Genomic DNA, 16,454 nt, shown 5'->3' with positions numbered 1-16,454 from the left:
ACAGCCAACATGCTATAGGCAGTTGCGAGGTTGTTTAAATTTACAATTCACTTTGGTTTAATTACAATAGAACAAACGTTTATAGACAAGAATAATAGCATGAACACTTATCCCGTCAGTGCCCCACGAGAAATGAAGTCTGTGACAACCTTGAATTTGTTATCGCTCCCATGTAATGCAATTTCAAAGAGATCATTTCGATCAGCAACATCCTCATGTGAACGTCTTATTGCTCTAATATTTTCTAGTTCTGGCAGACACCGAGGGCAAACAGGTTCCTCAGATCCCCCAATACTTCGACTTCCTATCAAATTATTCGCTAGACACCTTTGATGGTATGAATGCTTGCAACTGAAATGAACCACTGGAAGATCTAATGCAGACCCGCAAGAAGCACAAACAGTATATTGAACTATACTGGGATCATTTAAAATTTTCGAGATTTGCTCTTGCTTGGACCTGGTCTCACTCCTATATGATTCTGCTAACTTAGTATGCCGATCAATATCCTGTTTTTCAGCGTCGATAATATCTACCAAGTATTGACGGATATGACCTATTGTCGCCACCGAGTTCACACTGATTGTTTGAATGACCTGTAGAGGTGTCATAATTTGCTCTTCCTTTATTTTTTTTAAAACATAATCAAACTCTTCACCAGCCTCTTCCAGTACAGAAGGCGAGGAAATGAAGAAGTTGAGAGCTAACGGAAACAACTCATGCTCATGTTCACCGTACTTATGAAGTATTTCTATCGCTTCTTGCACATTTCCAGATGCAATACATGCACGAAATAAGTCGACTTCATAGCCTTCTCGAGCATCCCAGGCTAGTAGCTTACCATCATGGTATGATGCCAGATGTGACAACAGCAGTATTGTGTTGTGATCAATGTGGGTTTTTGATGTCATAGCGAGGCTCCGGGCCTTGCTTTCCCACCCATGCCTTGTGTCATGGTCCGTAGCCTTTCGAGATAACGTGAGGTACATTTCAAACAGGGTGCTAAGTAAGTCTGCTCTATCTTTTTCATTTGCTTCAAACTTATCATAAGATTCAAGACACTCTTCTAGAAAAATCACAAACTCATTCGGGTGGTCTATGAAGGAAGAAAAAATAAGCCTTGGTCGTGGTGGTTGATATGTTGGTATACTACGACCATTAACATGCGAGGCATCGTCTGATCCAACTGGCGCATTACTTCCAACGTTCGACATATAGTTTACCAGAGCTCGGTAGCTTTGCAAGACCGGGGCGGTGATCGAATCAGAACTTCCTTCAAATGTTTGAGGTTGGATTTCCCGCCTGGCATTAATATCCAATTCAGTCTCGGTGGGTGAGAACTTACCTGTGAACAAACTAACTAGTAGCGCAGTAGTCTCCACAGGAAATGTATCCAGCAGCTCTCTTGAAAATTGAATTAAAATTCGCAATGCATCTGTGACATCTAGACTTCTAATATATTCTAGACACCCCTTATAATCTTTCAAGTCTCTTAACTTTATTTGAACAGCCAAATCTGTATCGCCACTACGCTGAGCTAAGTATACAGCCAAAGTGAAATACCCTGCCTGACAACAGATTCTAATAGCGGTTTCGTAGTCAATGGCAATACTCTCTTTATTTTGGGAGCCTTCAACAAATTGAGTGAGTTTTTCCAAATTATTCAATTTGGCGTAACTGTTGAACAGAAGTGTTGTATGCTGTTTAGTTGCAACTCCTTCACTATGTAGTGCTTCAAGATACCTGGTCAGGTAGTCGATTTTTTGAGAATCACGATATTTCAGAATTACTTCACTTGTTTGGCCCAATTCAATAGATGTTATGTAATGTTCAAGGGCTTCTGCAGACTGATCTCCCTTATATAGAAAATCCGCATATTCTCTTTCCAATCTTAATATCTTATTTCTCTCTAAATCCATTTTCGTTGAAAGCTCAATAGCAATATCATATAGATTATTGGTCTTCAGAATAGCAAGCCTAGTATCAATATCCTTCTCTTTAAACACATACAATATTCCATCTGACCCAAGAACATGCAATTTGTCCCATTGTGTGAAAATAAACTTTATTCCAGCAGCCATTTGTTCAGTATAAGCAATAAAATTGTTTAACGTATCAATAATAAATATCCTAGTTGTGTCTGCACCCACGAAATTACTGAAGGAATTGGAAGCCTCTACTGATGAATTGTCTGCCGACAGTATGCTAGTTACTAGGAAGTAGTGTCCAAATGAATAAATCGATTTTTTCGGGAGATCCAAAGCTATTGATGCTCCTCTCATCACAGGTGTATAGTATGCAATTTCACCGTCCCTTGCTACGGCTAAACGATCTTTTTGCGTCCTGTAACCTTTAACCATAGTAACACAACCGAGCGCAGCTCCCTTTTTGTCAAGAATAATATCAGGCTTTCCGGAATTCCGTCCTGTAGTTGGAACCGTCAGGATTTGACTGACAGTTGCAATCATCAGGACAACAGATCCATTTTCATCACCTTCATAAAATTCCAGTCCTGTTACTGGCGTGTTACTCCGATAAACAACTCGCTGTCTTGACCCACGGTCTCTTACTATATCGCCACGAACTAAAATCACAGTTCCATCAGCGTATCCAAAACCCAAAATTGAATGATCTGATGATATACAGAAAGCAGAGAGAGGAAACGTGTTTGACCCGTTCATAACTGTGATAGTCGTGTGGCAATGCGGACCATTAGATTGCTTGTCAATTTTATCTAGATTCCATAAATGTGCTGTTAAAGGATGATTAGTCTTGGATGCCACTGTCATTAACAAGCTTGTACCTTCTAGGAATACGAGGTGGGTAATATTCCAATCTGGTTCGCTATAGGCCACAAATGACTGCACTAAGCGAAAAGAACTATCAAATTCTTTAATAACACCTTTGGACGTGGCAAGAAAGATTGTATCTCTTCCTGGGGCCACTGCTGTCACATCGGGATCCTGAAGGTTAGTTATCTTAGTTGAAATTGTTACGTTCATTGTTACTAACCGAATACAACAGCCCCTCTTCAGGGGATGATGGATCCCTGATAGGGGTGAGATCAAAAAAATTGAACTGCCTCCACTATTCTATGTTAGTATATCCATCTTTGCGATAATTTTTCTATGTCCTACCCCTGACAACGCCATGATATCAGTTCACTTGTATTGCAATCAGTGTCTATCCGGGGTACTTGAAGGCACTACTACCATCCTTTAAAAGAATATGTTCCAGGCATATGCATGCCAAACTGCGGTGAGATTGAGATTTTTTTTCTGGTGTAAACTCAACCTTGGTTATCACTTCAAGTTTTTGGGTGTTTGTTCTTTCGAAGGCAATAAAAATGGGGAAAGCAAAGAAAACTAGAAAGTTTGCCCAAGTAAAGAGGGTCATAACTTCGAAAGATCAACGAATCAAAAAAAATCAAGAACAGCAAAAACCAGTCGATCAAGACAAAGAGTTGGTGAAGGAAATACCACAGGTGTCTTCTGCGCTTTTTTTTCAGTATAATGAAGCTATCAAGCCTCCTTATCAAGTGTTAGTGGATACAAATTTCATCAACTTCAGTATACAGAAGAAGCTGGATTTAGTCAGGGGTATGATGGATACTCTATACGCTAGATGTATTCCCATCGTCACTGACTGCGTGATGGCGGAATTGGAAAAGTTGGGCCCTAAGTATAGAATAGCTCTTAGAATGGCCCGTGATCCAAGGGTCCAAAGACTCACTTGTAGCCATAAGGGGACGTATGCTGATGATTGTTTGGTGCACCGAATCATGCAACACAAATGCTATATTGTGGCCACAAATGACGCAGATTTAAAGAGGAGAATTCGTAAAGTTCCTGGAGTGCCTTTAATGAGCGTTGGTGCCCATTCTTATGTTATCGAAAGGTTGCCTGATGCTTTCTGAAATGTTTCGTTTGTTGATGTTATCTTTGTGAATTTTGGGATTTTGCAGCCGCCTGTAATTTATTGTGTTCGTTCTGTATTGTTGTTGACATTATAGACTATTTATTATTTAATATATTTATTAAACACAAACACATTCTTACTGATTCTTGTGGGATAACTACTTCTCTGTACTGTGTGCCATGATAATCAAGACATTTGAAACGAGGTGTTGCGCGGCTACATGTGATTAAGAGTTTCACGTATAACAACTAACCAGCAAATATAATGGCTCTGCTGCCTCGATTTTGGGTTCGTCAGTTGTTAAAACTAGGCATTTCCATCTTTGTGTTGTCGCTTCTCATAGTTTTTGTTGATTTCTATTTTAATTTTCTTCCCACGTCATTTCAGACGAGATTACCTCTCCATCAATCGACGGCAGTGATAGTCGATTTAAAGGTTCAATCCTGTCTGACAGTTTCGGGGTGTGCAGAACCTAATGGCTGGTACAAAATCCCCAAAAATCTTTACTTAAATACAAAGTGGGTGAGGAAGGGATTTGTATATGTTAAGAGAGTTGAGGAAACTGAGCTACAAGACGACCACAAAGTTGTTCTCGACCTTGCTCTCGCACATTCCACGGAAGCCAATGGCCATGGCATTCCCTTATACATCGTAAAAGACATCCTTGGACAAGCAACTTCTGAGAAAGAAGAGACCGAAGCTAGTCGTGATGCTATACGTGCTATTGATGACGATGAGGCTGCTAAACATGGTTGGACTCTAAGGGATGAGGATAGCGGTCTATGGGTAAAGCAAGGTAAATACCACCGATCAGAATCAGTCACCGGTGTAGATGTCTTATTTGGAAAGGATAGCGTGGATCCTAGGCCGAACTGGTCGTTGAAACCTGGCTTCCTTTTCAGAGATTCTGGAAAGGAGGCATTTGCGTCACTCACTATTAGAAGAGGCGTGGAGAACAAACCTTCGAAGCCAGTTTTACGCGTTAACCCAAGTGGTAAATTTAAGATTCTTCAGGTAGCAGATTTACATTTCTCCACTGGGGAGGGTATATGCCGTGATACATTTCCCTCTGATTCAGCAGGAAACTGTTTGGCAGATCCGCGTACGTTGGACTTTATTAAGCTGGTATTGGATCAGGAGACTCCAGATTTTGTTGTTATGACCGGTGACCAAATATTTGGTGATACAGCACCCGATGCTGAGAGTGCGCTTCTAAAGGCGGTTGCTCCTTTCATTGAACGGGAAATCCCCTATGCTATGGTCTTTGGTAATCATGATGCACAGGGGTCGCTTAGTAAAGAGGACTTGATGTCGATTATTGCAACTCTTCCCTTCTCTCTTTCAGAGGCTGGCCCTGAGGATGTCGATGGGATCGGAAACTATGTCTTGCAGGCCCTCTCTCCCAAAAACGACCACCCTGCGATCTCTTTTTATTTTCTCGACTCCCATAGTCACGTTGCCCTTCCCAAAGGCGGTTCAACCTATGATCATATTAAATCTAACCAATTGAAGTTCATTGAAAATACAAGTACAAAGATAAAAGAATTACAGAAGGACTATACACATATTCCTTTGTCTATGGCATTTTTCCATATTCCAATACCAGAGTATCGTAAGACTAACGTTAATCCGGTGGTAGGTAGTCATCGTGAGCCTGTTATGGGGCCTACGAACGATGAAGGCACTAGAGATGTTTTGGCCAAGGTGGGTGTTAGTGTTGTTTCTGTAGGTCATGATCACGTTAATGACTATTGTATGTTTGATAAGCCGGACCGCGAAGGTGAGACAGGTATTTGGCTATGTTACGGCGGTGCAGTTGGCGAAGGCGGTTATGCCGGCTATGGTGGATATGTTCGTCGTCTCCGACTATTTGAAATCGATACTCAATCTGCCTCTATTAAAAGTTGGAAGTTGACACGCGAGCAACCAGAACTTAAACTGGATGAACAGACTTTGGTCTCTAATGGGCATGTATCAAATGAATAGCTCTCTCCAATTTAGTATTGTTTCACGTACAAGCACGTTATATAGAAATTGCAAATGTCACCACCTATCTACCCATAAACGGCTGCTAATTGATTGATAGATATATTTGATCCCGTCGTAGTAACCGTATATTTATTTAAATTTATTTTTAGCTACGCTCTATTTCGTAATTTTTTCCACCATCACGGGCTTCAGACTACGACAATAAGCCTCTTACACTGGCGCGTCTATTGCCGTTATTCCTGAGTACCAGCCACTATAATAGCATTTTTTTTGGTTGCCATATATATATTCAAAAAAAGATCTTTTAGCACTAACATCATACCAATAACCTATATAACTTAGACGATAGAAGATATTCAACTTTCAGAGAAAGTTGGGGCTGTGTGTTACATCTTTTTCAAAAAATACCCCAAAAATAAGATGAATCCATATAATCCAAATATATTAATGTCGAAGGCAAGACAACTTCAATTGGCATTATTATGAACAGGCGCAAGTATTAACAAGAGATGACCACCCAGTTCCCAACCAGCATCTGTGACTTAAAATTAAAAATATTACACAAAATCAATATCAATAACGCAATCTATAAAAAAATATTATTCCAATTAGGGAATAATTCCCCGACTCACCTAATGAACAAGTACTAATCTAGCTCCTGGTTTTCAGAAAATATTTTGCTTTGGATATAAACTTACGAATTTAATTAGACATAGAATCCGGTAAAAAAAGTATAGAATTAATTATAAAAAAGAATAAAAAAATCAAAAGCCATTTTTTTACAGTACAAAATTAAATCCTAGCGGAGTCGATAATAATAAAGCAAGTTTAAAATAAATAGATATGATATGATATACAAATAATGTCATGCAAATGTAATAATAATAATAATAATAATAATAACCCCCTATTTTGAGGCCATTCAAAGGACATTCCACGCTGATTATTAAAATAAAAAATTCTACTGCAAACTGCTGTTTTATCCTCGAGAGGCAAAAATATATAAATAATTTCATATCATATAATAATGTCCACTATAAGAAAATCTGATAAGGATATTTAATTTATTCCTAAGCCTGTAAAACCTACCATTGAAGCTAAGCTACAGTACAACCCATCATAATTTCTATTACGCAGTGAAGTATTAAGCAGTATTAATTTGTATTCTAAATTAGAATCTTAATATTTTAGAAGTTAGGTTACGCATTACAATTTTGTTCATTATATTACGACATCGCCATAAATATCAAAGAATACTCCATATATTTTGTTCCTATTTTTGATTACAGCAAGCAGACCAAAAGCGATAACTAAACCTTTAGCACTCTTAAAAAATAATTTGGGCCACTTTAAAGATCCTCCACATTTTTAACCATCCCTTGTTTCTGAGGGTAATGAAAGAACGTTCAGCAGCTGTGCTTATGGTATATTATCATTCACCAAATAATCTTTGATTCACAAAGCAATTAATTACTCTTATAATTTTATTAAGCTATTTCAATATACGAGTTTTTCTCACCGCCAAGAGATACACAAGTTTTTAATGCGATACAATATTTTAAAAGGGAATCCGAGATATAAATTCTTACGAGAATATATTTCTTCTTTTTATATAGTAAAGAAAAGAGACCCGATCTATATTTCACAAAAGTAAAAAAGATTATTTTTATTAAATTAATGTATTAATCTGATGAGTTTTTCTATTATTTAATTTATCTTTGGTCTAAATATATATATAGATTTGTACTTATAAATTTTATGAAATGTTTTATATTCTCTAAATAAAGTATTCCCTAGCTATAGTAGAGTATATGGACTTCTATCTATTAATCTTTCTTGATGACGGTTTCCTTGTCGCAGTTCTAAGCGAACGCTGATTCCGCTAATTTTTAATATGTTGAATAAAAATCCGTCTACCATTATGTAAATTTGAAGGAGCCATATCACAGTGTAATTAATTTTATACAAAAGAACAGAGCTTTCATTATTAGTATATATTTACTTATGAGGCCCTCTTCAGTTGATATTTTTCTTTGGTGTCGTCATGGACATAATAATAGATAAGTGCAATTCTTTCTACAAGTTGAAGATATATCTAACCATTTTCATTTTTTGTTTATTTAGCTCACATGTATTTTGATTTGCATATATATTATTTATTCTAACTGAAATAAAAATAGCAATATCTAATTTCTCTATGCAGCTATTGTTCCTAGTTCCCATATTTTTCTATAGACGAATAACAAAATAAACCGCTATACGAATTAAATGTGCTGTTGTAAATGATCGTTATTTTTACATGGGCTGCCTTAATTCAGTTTCTGTATATGGTAGTAATTTTATATATAGCCAGAGAAATCTCAGTGAAAAATTTTGAATAGCAGTAAGGATACAGTAATTCCATGTAAAATGAAATTGTTATGGTCTGTACAATATTCCTGATCGTCATAGCTGAGAAAGTAATCATTGTGCTGATATGTCATCTATCCTGAATAAAAGTATATAGTGAGTTCATTTGTTAAGAGATTAAAATACCGATAAATCTGTAATGAAAACTTTTAATAGGTGAATGAATAGAAAAAATAATATAATGATGGATCGTAGTAATAAAAATAACCGACAGACTTGACTATATTATATCTAAAAGATAAATGCAAAGGATATAAAATGAAATGAAACTAACTGTGATCAAGAGGTGTACCAAAGTTGGAAGAATGCAATAAGAGTGTTATAAGCTTAGTTGAAGAGCGAAATTCATTGTAAAACTTGTTTTTATAAGAAATTCGTAATTCATTTACTGTATATTATTATATTTTTTTCTAAAAGAATATGTCTCAGATTAGTCGTTATTAATTTTAATAGGCATATTCCCACATATAACAACATAATATTTAATTATAACCCCAGAATGAACGAAAAATCAGAAAATATGCTGATATAAAATAGGATTATTTTTAAATTGCTATAAAATGGTGAATAGATGTTTAGCTGAACAGCTACTAAACATTGAGTATATATATATATATATATATAGTAAACAAGGTGGCTCAATTTTTCTGACTTGGTTTTATACACTAATATAATTCAGTTACAACTGAGATTGTTGCTGATATTGATCATCAAGACATTTTTTGATAGGACATTATGCTGAATATTTAGTTTAGGACTTGAGAGAGAAATCTAAGTTGGTCGGCAATCTCCAGTAAATTTTATACAGAGCTATTTGTTTATCCTGATCTAGATTATTGGGTAGTTGGCACTCACACGGTGATTACTGGTCTACATCTTCACAATGGATGCTCCTCGGTCGTTATCGCATACTGGTTTAGGATAGGAATAAACCAGGAATAAACCTTAGATATCGGCCGATCATATTCAATATTAGATACAAGGCTGGCTCCCCTGTTCGTTCGGTTACTCCAACTTTTTTTTTGTTGATGTTAAAAGATGGGCTAATCAGTTTACAATATTTAATCTATTGGAGTTGAAGCCCTTGTGACAAAAATAATGAAGAAAAAAATCAATTAAAAAAATGCGAATTCTGCGGATCGAACGCAGGACCTCCAGATATCAAACTAAAGTTTACTTCAGTCTGGCGCTCTCCCAACTGAGCTAAATCCGCTCTTTTTAATAGAGGGTTCTCCATAGCTTGAAAAGCATTTTGTGCATAACTCTCAATAGTTTTGATCTTTATGGCATATGAATGCTGTAAAACTGGCCAACTCGGATACTCGCATCTAATGCCTATCCTATTCCTCTCATTCGATATTCGTCCAGAAGCCATTATTGTATGCTGATACTATGTTCCATGTAAGTTTTTTATGCTCTCAGTTAGTTGTATAGGTCCTAACCATTATAGAATGGTGGTACTCTTCAGTTGAGTAGAGTAGCGCGTGCGACAAATCCAATTGCAACAGTGGTTCGTTCCCCAGTTCTGACGTCGCGCATAGATATAATTCGTCACAGCTCAACTTTGAGGGAGGGAAAAAATGTGACAGAAGATGTCAATGGGGAGAGCAACGAGGAGGGAAGTGGTGGAGGTTACGAAGACTCCCAACGTACCTCGAAGTCTGAAACGAGATCAAGATTCTATCATTATCTTGATAGCAACATCTCATCTTACCAAAGCATTTCCAAATTTTCAGATCTTCCTCAAGAATTTGGCTATAACCAACATATTGCTATTGATGACAAGGTAAGAAGGCAATTGCGAGATACGTTATGGAAGTTTAAGGCGCCTATCCGATACGCTTTCGCTTATGGCAGTGGTGTTTTCAGCCAAGGTAGCTCCTCTAATGTCTCTGGATCGGCTCCGCAAGTTGATTTGATATTTGGTGTTAGTCACTCCCAGCATTGGCACTCATTGAATATGAAACAGTATCCTGAGCATTATTCCTCATTGAGGTTTCTTGGCTCCGGAGCAGTGAGCGCTTTACAAGATTATGTTGGTTCTGGTGTATATTTTAATCCATTCGTCGAATTGAATGGCCTGAAAATTAAGTACGGAGTTGTGAATATCGATACGCTTTTAAGTGATCTACAAGGTTGGGAAACTCTTTATCTTGCCGGAAGGTTACACAAGCCTGTTAAGATTTTAAGGGATGAGCCGAAAGTAAGATTTGTTAATCAAGCCAACTTGATTAGCGTATTACGCACTTCTTTGTTACTACTCCCAGAGAAGTTCAATGAATTTGAATTGTATAAAATGATTGCAGGGATATCTTATATGGGAGACCCGCGAATGCAGTTTGGCGAAAACCCAAATAAGGTGCACAACATTGTGAGCAACCAGTTCTTGAACTTCAGAAAACTATATTCTCCGTTGATGGACGATCTTCCAAATTTGTCAATTTCGTCGGGCGAGTCCCAAGTGGTTTCCGATGGTAATCAAAAAGTTGAAGCTGTCAATCTGATCCAAGACATGAGCCCATTGAAGAGAGGAAATATGGTGTTTAGATTGCCAAGTGAATTCAGATCTAAAATTTACGCCAGATATGCGTCAAAATTGAACTCACCAGAACTAGCAATGGCAAGCAAAAGTAATTCTGTCAATAAAAATGACCCTAGTGTGAAAAGCGTCAGTACAGACTTTGATCGCCAAATTGCGGATGATAAAGATTTATCACTTGAGGTAGCGCGAGCCATTCGTTATACAGTATCTTGGCCAAGTTTGACGCAGAGTGCGAAAGGCTTGTTAACTGCTGGACTGGTGAAAAGCATGAAATATTCATATGAAAAGATTTCCAAGTATAGACTAGGCAAGCAAGCCATAATTAAATAGCTATATGGACAATATTAGATGAATATCCGTAGATATGTATAAAAACATCGTTAAAAAACATTTACTACATAGATATTGCGTGCCTTTACTTGCTCGCGTTTTAATCAGGACAAATATATTATATTTTCATCTACGTCTTAAAGCTTCGAACCTATTTCGTAAAGCATCAAGTTCTTGTTCATCTGCTGAGTTCGCTTTCCCATTCGCCCCCTTCTGGGATGCTCCAGATGTAGATACCCTTAAAACAGGATGAGGATTGTCGGTCGTTGGTGCAGGTGTGCTGACAGACACAGGAGATTTTGGAGCACTGGGATTGGGCAATTTGTCAACTTGAGAGAGCCGTCGGACTTTAACTCTAGCCGTCTGACTTCCTCCGGTACTCAATGCCTCTTCAGGTACTCTTCCAGATGGAGGTCCTTCGTCCCCTGACTCGTCGTGTTCTGTAATATCCTCTCCTTCAAGTTGCAAACCACTAAAAGGCACATGATATGCTCGGGCAATTTCCGCTAGATATAAAGTCACCAGCTCCTCGCTAGGAGGCACCGTAGACAGTCTCTTCGTAACCTTTTCTGGAATTGAGTTCGACAAATTATCTATCGAATCTTGAGCAAAGTCTTTACCAAATTTATGAACAAAAATTTCACGGATTTGGTGCAGCTCCTTGACTTCAGTCCTCTGCGCTGAATAAATTATCGTCTTAACAGCCTCTTCGAGACCGGGATCACAATCCCTAGACTGTTAGTTTAAAAATAGTACAGTAACATATAATATACTTACTTCTGGTCCAATAGACCGATACGGGCCAACAGGAGTTCACAATAAAGCTCTAATATTTCCAGGAGTTCGACATCTATATCCTGGCGAATGATATTTTCAACCCTGATCCTTGCGCTTTGTTCCTTACCACTTTCCAAAAGCTGTGCCATCTGAGCAGTTAGTACCGCCCCCTTGACATGTCTACAAATAAGAATTCAAACATACCTCCCGTCTGGCTTGTTTGGCCAAAGCCGTCTCTTTTTGCTCAATCAACCGCAGCCTATTAACGGCCATCTTTAACAAGGCCCTAAGCCTCGACTTAATATTACTTCGTTAGTTTAAACTTGTTACTAAAATTAACATGGGAGCCTCAATATCAATCTTACAGTGAACGGGTTTACAGGAGCCATCTTGAACTCAAATTAATAGCTGCCTGATAATCCATATAGGAGGTCGCATAGAACATAGAATGTCATGTCGAAAGTGTCACGTGACTAGATATGCTGAATCTGTGGCTTTCTCACCGAGACGAATAGTTGTTTAACTTATATCTTTGTTAGTTTTATACAGAATATTAACGATAGATGTTAAACATTCTGAGATGTTCCATTAAAACTCAACAATTCAATTAATTACTCCGGATTTGGTCGAGAAGGACCCGTATGCTGCTAACTGCTTATCAATGTGGCGGGGAAATTGATAAGGAACCCCTTCCCAGTTACATGCATGTTAGTTATTACAGCTGTAGCACACCATCACCATCACTCCTAGGATTCGGACACTTTCTTTTGCTTCTATCTTTCAGGGTAGTACCATTAGAAAGCTAGTTATCTAAACAATGTCGTGGTTCTCAAGTGTTGTCTCGATCGATGAACGTATCGAAAAAGCCACTTCAGAGTCACTGCCATCCGGAGAACAGGATCTCGCTTTGAATCTAGAAATTTGTGATCTAATTCGTTCTAAAACTGTGCCTCCAAAAGATGCAATGAGATCATTAAAGAAGCGTCTCAATCACAAGAATCCAAATGTTCAACTTCTCACACTTCATTTGATTGATATATGTATAAAGAACGGAGGAAGCCACTTTTTAACGGAGATTGCATCTCGTGAATTCATGGACTCTTTTGTTTCAGTATTACAGCCCTCTTCAGGACTGGTCAATAGAGATGTCAAGGAGTTAATGTTGGAATATTTGCAAAACTGGGCGAATGCGTTCGAAGGACAAATACAGCTTGTTTACGTCAACAAAGTGTATGAGAAGCTTAAGAAGGATGGTTTTCATTTTCCATCTGGGGCTAAAATTAGCTCATCATTTATTGATTCATCTGCCCCTCCAGAATGGGTTGATGCCGATGAATGTATGGAATGCAATACACCATTTTCATTTGTTAATCGAAAGCATCATTGCAGAAATTGCGGCGGTGTTTATATTCAAAAGCACTGTAACAATTACACAACATTGCCTCATTATGGAATAAATCAGCCGGTCAGAGTTTGTGACAGCTGTTTCAATAAATTGCGGGGTAGTAGTAGTGGAGGGCCATCTAGCAGGGTCCACAACTCAAATGACCAAGTGCGTTCTCATACCACGAGTAATAATCGAGACCTATCCTCGGTTGATGATGATAATGATTCAGACTTGCAAAGAGCTTTAAAACTGAGTTTGGAAGAATCTCAGAATCCTGGCCTCACAAAACCAAGTCCGAACCGAGCTCCTACCAATCATCTAGTGCAGAATGATGACGATGATGAAGATATGAAGGCTGCGATTGCCGCGAGTCTTCGAGATATGGAAAATGAAGGTAAAGCTATTCCTAGTGGTACTGATACGACAAATCCGAGCAACAATCTTTATCAACTTGCACCACCTTCAGTATCAATTGCTGATGTTGAACCAAAATCTGTTGAGAATACTGTCTTATCAATAGTTGATGATGAATTCACGTCGGTTGATGCGGAAATCATTCATAGATATGTTCAAATTGTTGAGAGTTTGCAGCGAAATCCGTCAGCCTTTGCTATTAGAGATACCAAATTGGAATTGCTCCATAACAATGTTCTGTCTCTACGGCCCAAACTCTCGAAGGACCTACGACGTACTGTTGAAAAGTGCGACCAGTTAGAGGATTTACATGGTAAGCTGACAGCTATTGTGAGATACTACGATAAGCTTTTGGAGGATAGATTCTCCTACAGTATGAAGAAGTATGGGCATATGGACGAGGGGAATCAGTACACGAGCTCGGTGGTATCTTCTCAAATGCCTGGTGGGCAGTACCATCAATACCAGACTGGTAGTGGGCCAGTGACTTATCCAGAAGGTAACTCTCCATATTACCCGCCTGTGCAGGATAGTGACCCGCATTATGGCGTGAATACCGAGACCTATTATCAACAGCAGCATGATGGCCCACTTCCAAGTGAGCCTCCGCTTCCTGAAGGGAATGCTGGTTATCAGGGATTTTATCCTGCACTTGATGAACGGGGAAACATTTCACAGAATCAATCAATTCAAGACCCCGATAATCAAAGTTCTGAGCCTAATTATTCAAAACCTGGAACCAAGGAAGAGGAAGAACCTATTCTAATCGAACTATAATACAACGTATATATATCATCAAAGTTTTTTCCGTCAACATGCATTTCAAGCGATGACTTCCTTTTCTATTCTAGCTAAACTGAGAACGTATTTCAATAGATTTTTATAGTACAGAATACACTTATTCACTCTCAAGTAGGAATTCCTCAATAGGAAAGTTGATGTCGTCTGCCAATCGCTTTACTAATGTCCAGCTTGCGTTGACTTTCCATCTAGTTCTCGAGTCGAGAGGATCAGAGTTAGATGTCCTGATGATTAATTTAAGCGTGGTCAACGTTGCGATTTGGACTCCTATATCAATATGTGACCCAGCTCTCACATTTTTTTCTTCTTCATCTGTCGGAATTATAGAGTGTAAGATGGCAAGCATACGTTCCAAATCGAAGGCTGGAGCTGCAAGAGATCTGGGGTTGATTTTCAGTGACTTTCTTCTGCCTGTATCTCTTCTCTTAGCTCTTGCATCCTTAGCTTTCGAAAAAAATCTTACATCGTATCGAGGAGGGTTGTAAGAAGCCAAATATGCGGCACATAAAACGTATTTCGATTGTATAGGGAGTTCGTATGCTTTTGCCTGGGTGGCAATCTCCCTTCTAGTCTTAACCATTGCGATGAGATCTTCAGCCTCAAGATCCACGAGCCTATCGGCAACTACGGCATCCCCTGTAAACAAATAAATATTCTCTTTATAAATCCGAACAAATTCTGAAATCTTGTACTTTCCTTTCAGTATAGGATCTACAAAAACCGGCCACATCTTGACCAAGGTGTCCATTAACAGTCGTATATCTGATCCTGTATAATCTCCTAACGTGTCATACACTAGACTACAATACTGGGACCAAAATAAAGCGTCCTCCCTTTGAGCGGTATCAGCATTTGAACTAAGTACGTCTTCAGGTAAATGGCAGCCTCGCTTAGCACTCAGAATCTTAAGAGTCTCACTCTTCGAGTACTTTTTGAATCGAATATGAGGGACTGATGTTGTAATCAAAGCTCTTGGCTCCAAAGAGTTGATAACAAAAATGGTTGTCAAGTTACAGATACCTGATAATTCGGACAATCGCGAGAAGCAACTGTACAAATCAGAGGGGTCGTCCGGTAGCTTATCGATTCTGTCTAAAACCAGGAAATGAGGAGTATCATGGTAGTTCGTCTTATCAAAAAAAGCGGATAAAGTGGCATAGAAAGCGCTGAAATTTTCAGCCACCACATCGAAGCTAGTGGACGTTCCAGTTGTGACTAGGCTACTGGCATCTTGTTTTCCACTATCAGCCTTTATGGACCTAATTGCTCTTTGTAAAAGAATTCTAGTGGTTGAACATTGATCGCATGACACCCAAGAGAATTTGAGCTTTGACGCTTCCAAGAATTTTCTAATGAGAATAGTTTTGCCGGTCGATGTTGGTCCATGTATTAGTATTGCGTTGGGATTCTCGTCGCTACACTTTCAACGTTAGTATATTTAGGTAACGCAATCGGACGATTACATACTTCTGATATAAGGGAATTTAACAGGTCTATTTGCTGTTCTCTACAGGGAACAGTCCCCTTCAGTCGAGCCAGTTCTATGGGGTCTAACATTGTTGTTGAGGTAAGAGGTTCTCGCGCATAGTAGGTGAAGTTCCTATCTTCATGTATGCACTACGATGCAGAGCCGGATACTGGACAAGACAAAATCCTTTTTGATACAATAGAACTACTAAAGTCTGGACCAAAATCCAGTCCAAAAACTCGAAGGTACTCAGGAAGTTCGAAAAACGCTATCGGTTCGCCAGAACTCCGTGAGAATTCTAAGTATCACGTGATAATATTTTATTTGAGTGGCAATCTGGGGTGATATCTGTTGTCATGGTAGATATAAGGCGAAAATGACGATTGGAAAAGTAGGAGAATCAAGAGATGGGGCAGAAG

At 38.5% G+C, this 16,454-nt stretch overlaps 7 protein-coding genes and 1 non-coding gene across 8 annotated transcripts; 4 read left to right on the top strand and 4 right to left on the bottom strand.

The window, feature by feature from the left end:
• Window positions 1–107: 107 nt before the first annotated feature.
• Window positions 108–3,002, bottom strand: PEP5 (tethering complex subunit PEP5; the record flags this gene model as incomplete). Its single annotated transcript, XM_018881014.1, has 1 exon — window positions 108–3,002. The coding sequence occupies one exon, from the start codon at window positions 3,000–3,002 to the stop codon at window positions 108–110; it is 2,895 nt and encodes a 964-aa protein (XP_018733647.1).
• A 344-nt stretch (window positions 3,003–3,346) lies between these two features.
• FCF1 (Fcf1p) lies at window positions 3,347–3,916 on the top strand (the record flags this gene model as incomplete). Its single annotated transcript, XM_018881013.1, has 1 exon — window positions 3,347–3,916. One exon carries the CDS (start codon window positions 3,347–3,349, stop codon window positions 3,914–3,916), a length of 570 nt encoding a protein of 189 aa, XP_018733646.1.
• A 266-nt stretch (window positions 3,917–4,182) lies between these two features.
• DCR2 (Dcr2p) lies at window positions 4,183–5,904 on the top strand (the record flags this gene model as incomplete). The annotated part of the gene is made up of 1 exon (XM_018881012.1): window positions 4,183–5,904. One exon carries the CDS (start codon window positions 4,183–4,185, stop codon window positions 5,902–5,904), a length of 1,722 nt encoding a protein of 573 aa, XP_018733645.1.
• Window positions 5,905–9,440: 3,536 nt separating this feature from the next.
• Window positions 9,441–9,529, bottom strand: AWJ20_3969 (the record flags this gene model as incomplete). Its single annotated transcript has 1 exon — window positions 9,441–9,529. It is a non-coding gene; the product is annotated as a tRNA-Phe (tRNA).
• Window positions 9,530–10,276: 747 nt separating this feature from the next.
• On the top strand, window positions 10,277–11,188 carry TAM41 (Tam41p; the record flags this gene model as incomplete). Its single annotated transcript, XM_018881010.1, has 1 exon — window positions 10,277–11,188. The coding sequence occupies one exon, from the start codon at window positions 10,277–10,279 to the stop codon at window positions 11,186–11,188; it is 912 nt and encodes a 303-aa protein (XP_018733644.1).
• A 126-nt stretch (window positions 11,189–11,314) lies between these two features.
• On the bottom strand, window positions 11,315–12,238 carry IST1 (Ist1p; the record flags this gene model as incomplete). The annotated part of the gene is made up of 2 exons (XM_018881009.1): window positions 11,315–11,923; window positions 12,170–12,238. 2 exons carry the CDS (start codon window positions 12,236–12,238, stop codon window positions 11,315–11,317), a joined length of 678 nt encoding a protein of 225 aa, XP_018733643.1.
• A 544-nt stretch (window positions 12,239–12,782) lies between these two features.
• On the top strand, window positions 12,783–14,543 carry VPS27 (ESCRT-0 subunit protein VPS27; the record flags this gene model as incomplete). Its single annotated transcript, XM_018881008.1, has 1 exon — window positions 12,783–14,543. One exon carries the CDS (start codon window positions 12,783–12,785, stop codon window positions 14,541–14,543), a length of 1,761 nt encoding a protein of 586 aa, XP_018733642.1.
• A 121-nt stretch (window positions 14,544–14,664) lies between these two features.
• On the bottom strand, window positions 14,665–15,315 carry ORC5 (origin recognition complex subunit 5; the record flags this gene model as incomplete). Its single annotated transcript, XM_018881007.1, has 1 exon — window positions 14,665–15,315. The coding sequence occupies one exon, from the start codon at window positions 15,313–15,315 to the stop codon at window positions 14,665–14,667; it is 651 nt and encodes a 216-aa protein (XP_018733641.1).
• Window positions 15,316–16,454: the final 1,139 nt, after the last annotated feature.

This window comes from Sugiyamaella lignohabitans, chromosome C (genome assembly GCF_001640025.1).
Source record: "Sugiyamaella lignohabitans strain CBS 10342 chromosome C, complete sequence".
In the NCBI taxonomy this organism is placed as follows: domain Eukaryota; kingdom Fungi; phylum Ascomycota; class Dipodascomycetes; order Dipodascales; family Trichomonascaceae; genus Sugiyamaella; species Sugiyamaella lignohabitans.
This window is presented reverse-complemented; position numbering and strand designations above follow the sequence as displayed.